This window comes from Micromys minutus (assembly GCF_963924665.1).
Source record: "Micromys minutus genome assembly, chromosome: 3".
NCBI classification, from domain to species: domain Eukaryota; kingdom Metazoa; phylum Chordata; class Mammalia; order Rodentia; family Muridae; genus Micromys; species Micromys minutus.
Genome location: NC_137972.1, coordinates 44028693 through 44032200, shown reverse-complemented (window position 1 = coordinate 44032200; position 3508 = coordinate 44028693). Strand labels below are relative to the sequence as shown.

The 3508-nt window shown below is 35.2% G+C and overlaps 1 protein-coding gene across 1 annotated transcript; it reads left to right on the top strand.

Moving 5' to 3' along the window:
• Positions 1-2954: 2954 nt before the first annotated feature.
• On the top strand, positions 2955-3303 carry LOC308418575 (small nuclear ribonucleoprotein E-like; the record flags this gene model as incomplete). The annotated part of the gene is made up of 1 exon (XM_080913958.1): positions 2955-3303. One exon carries the CDS (start codon positions 2955-2957, stop codon positions 3231-3233), a length of 279 nt encoding a protein of 92 aa, XP_080770084.1. The 3' UTR covers positions 3234-3303.
• Positions 3304-3508: the final 205 nt, after the last annotated feature.

The window sequence follows — 3508 nt, the reverse complement described above, 5'->3', positions numbered from 1 at the left end:
AGTAACTTCTAAGATTGCAAAGCACGTTGATATTCTAATTTCACACGGCAGGTGAAGGGAAGAGAGTCAAGTTTTTCTCTTTTGCTAGAATGTAAACACATGGCCAATCATACATGCCAGAGACTTGGACATTAGGTTGAACTGAGGCTCAAAAGGATAGACTGATCTGGTGAATGCAGACCAGGTTTGTTCCTCACTGCTATAAGGACTGTGATTAGGGCTTGCAGTAGTTGCTCAGAAGCAGCTAATCCTACAAACTTAAATCAGCCAAAGTAGAGAAACTAATGAGTTAGAATACCACAAAGAAAGCAGACACATGTTGAGCTGAGAGTCACATGCAGTCACAGGGAATGAGCCACACATGTACTTAGCCAAGTGCTTTCCAGCTGAGAGGCCCAGTCATAGAGAGTGAGTTACAGATGTGCAGTAATCCAAGTGCTTTCACAAATGTCTGCTCAGAAGGTCTCCTTTCTTAGTTCTAGATTTTATGTAAAACGTTTTGAATCTTAAATTATAGAAATTTTTTTCTAGTAAGATTATACCACATAGCCCAGTCTGGTCATGAACTTTTATATTCTTGCCTCTGCCTTTTCTGAGTGCTATATTTACAGAGACAAGCCATAGAACCTAGTTACATCAACTATTAAATGCCAAGAACACAAGTTATTTCTTTCTCTTAACTAGTTCCATTTGATAGTCCCTATCTTATAATTTACACAAAAATGTCTTAGTCTAAGATTTGAAGGAAAACTCAGTGGTTAAGAGCACCAGTTGCTCTTGTAGAGAACCAGGGTTCAGCTTTACATGATCGCTCCAAAGCATTCAAACCTCCAGTTCCAGGGGATCCAACACTTTTTTTTTTTTTTGCATTCTACACAGATATACATAAAAGCAAATAACACACACACACAAATATGATAAAAAAGAAAAAGTCTTCATCTATTTGTAAATTTTTGAGCATATGTACCTTTTAAAATGCATAAATACTAATTGAAAATATATTTGCACACCATCAATTCATGTGAAAATATTACTCTGTTAATTTCTAGTCCTTTAAGTATAAAATAAAAACTGTGATATTTTTCTTCATTGTTATGACTTATGCATTCAGTTTTGGAGATGGCTGTTACTTGAACTTATTAAGATAGTTTTTAAGGAAACTTGTCCTTTAAAACTTTTATTTGTAATTATTTGCTATGCAGTTGACTTAGTCTAAAGTAAAGAAGAATCCCATGTTATCTACTAGCAATTTTTCTTTTGTTGTTCTATAATGAATCTTTGTCATCTGACAATCTTGTAGTGTAGGAGTCCCCAAGCCCTACACTTTCTTTGGATTGAGTAAAAGTCTTCAACCTTTATTGATCAGATAACAAGTAAAACAAAGAAAGTTTGTGTTTGTTTGTTTGTATCATTTTCAATTCAAAGGCTACATGTATGTACTGGGTGTGGGACTTATTTCTGACTGGGATAATATAGAATTTCTGTTTATCGAGTTGGAGAACTATGGATATATGTGTGCCAAAGCAGAGATTTAAAACTAGACTTAGAAGATAAATTATTGTCTTAAAGCACAATATTCAGATCTCAGTGGTATTTTTAATTGCTGTGATGGTGTTAATTATCTACTTGACAGAATCTAGAATCCCCATGATGACCTCTGGGCATCTTAAGTAGGTCAATGCATAGGGAAAGACCCATCTTTACTTTGGGCACAGCCACTCCCTGGATGGGGACCATGCACTGTGTAAAATGGAGATTGAGCTGAGCAGTGCTGTTCTAGTTCTCTGCTGCTCAACTCTCCATGTAATGTGAACAGAACCTTTAAGATCCTGCTGTGAGTTTCTTGCTGTGACTGCATGTGAATTAAGATAAACCATTCCTCCTGTAAGTTACTTTAAGGTATTTTATTATATCAAGAAGAAAACAACAAACTAAGACAGCACCTTTCTTTTTCTATCAAACCTACTTGTTCTGATAGGATCATGTTATTTGGCCCAGACTAGCCCAGAGCTCACAATCTCTCTGCATCAGCCACGGGAAAATGCTGAGATCCCAAGGTACATTACCATCCTTGGCTCAAACCTAGAAATTGTTATACTTTTTTATTTTATTTTTTTTAAAGAAAAAGGATCTTACTCTGTGGTCCTGGCTCACCTTGAATTTGTGATGATCTACCTGTCTCTATCTCTGAGAGCTGGAAATAGAGGAACCTGCCATCATACCTAGTCTAAATACCAAGAATTTTATGTAACACATTTCCATACTTATTTAACATGAAGTTTCTCCTTTTCTCAATTACGTCTGGATTTCTTTAAAAGAGCAAAATACTCAATAACACGCAGAAGCAGCAATTAAACATTACACATTGCCTTTTATGGATGATTATAAAAAAATAAAATCTCAGGCAGATTCTTTCTTGTCAATGGATCTTTGATTTAGAGAGCTGAGAAAAAAATACATGATTTAGTTTACTTCAAAAATGTCTTACTTAAGTCACTGAGATCAGTATGAAGTCCAAATAACCAAGATATGATATTCATTCTTCCCAGAACTTAGCAAGAAAAAGCCCTGTGAGCCATAAGGTAATTCCTATTTTATCTTTTTAATTAACATCTTTTGGGAACTATAAACTGTGTATCAACTGACCCAGTGAGGGTATATAGTTGAATGATTTGTTACATAGTCAGAATTGAGAAAGAACATATTCATCTCTCAAAATGGCTTCAAATACAGTTATTAGACTATTTTTCTTCAGTTTTCCTAAACATTTTCAAACTTAGGCACACACTGAGTCCTATTCTATCCCTGTTGGTCTATTCTCATTTTTTTAATATAAACTCACCTTAAAATCTATATATTTTCTATTGACTAGCTTCTTATTTACATGTTTAATTAATGTCATGAGCTACACTGAGAATCTATCTTTTAAAAATATATTCTTGGTAACTTCCACCATGGCGAACCGCGGCCAGGGCCAGAAAGTACAGAAGGTGATGGTGCAGCCCATCAACCTTATCTTCAGATACTTGCAAAATAGATCTCGATTTCAGGTGTGGCTGTATGAGCAAGTGAATATGCGGATAGAGGGTTGTATTATCGGCTTTGATGAGTACATGAACCTTGTATTAGATGATGCAGAAGAAATTCATTCGAAAAAAAAGTCAAGAAAACAACTGGGTCGGATCATGCTAAAAGGAGATAATATTACTCTGCTCCAGAGTGTTTCCAACTAACAATGGTCAAACATGGGAGAAGTTGAGAAAGCTGTTTGGTGTTTTTAAAGATGTCTTCTGCTGGGAGCTACATTTACTCATCTTATTTACTTGCATATTATCATTAGATGACAACAAATGTTGTGAGGTTGTTTTTGTTAAAAATATATTCTTTTATTTTTAATTATGTGCAGAAATGTATATATGTGTGAGAGAATGTTCATATAAATGAAATACCCCCAGAGGCCAGCAGATGGCAGTGTATCCTTTGGAGGTTGAGTTACAGGTCTGTTTAC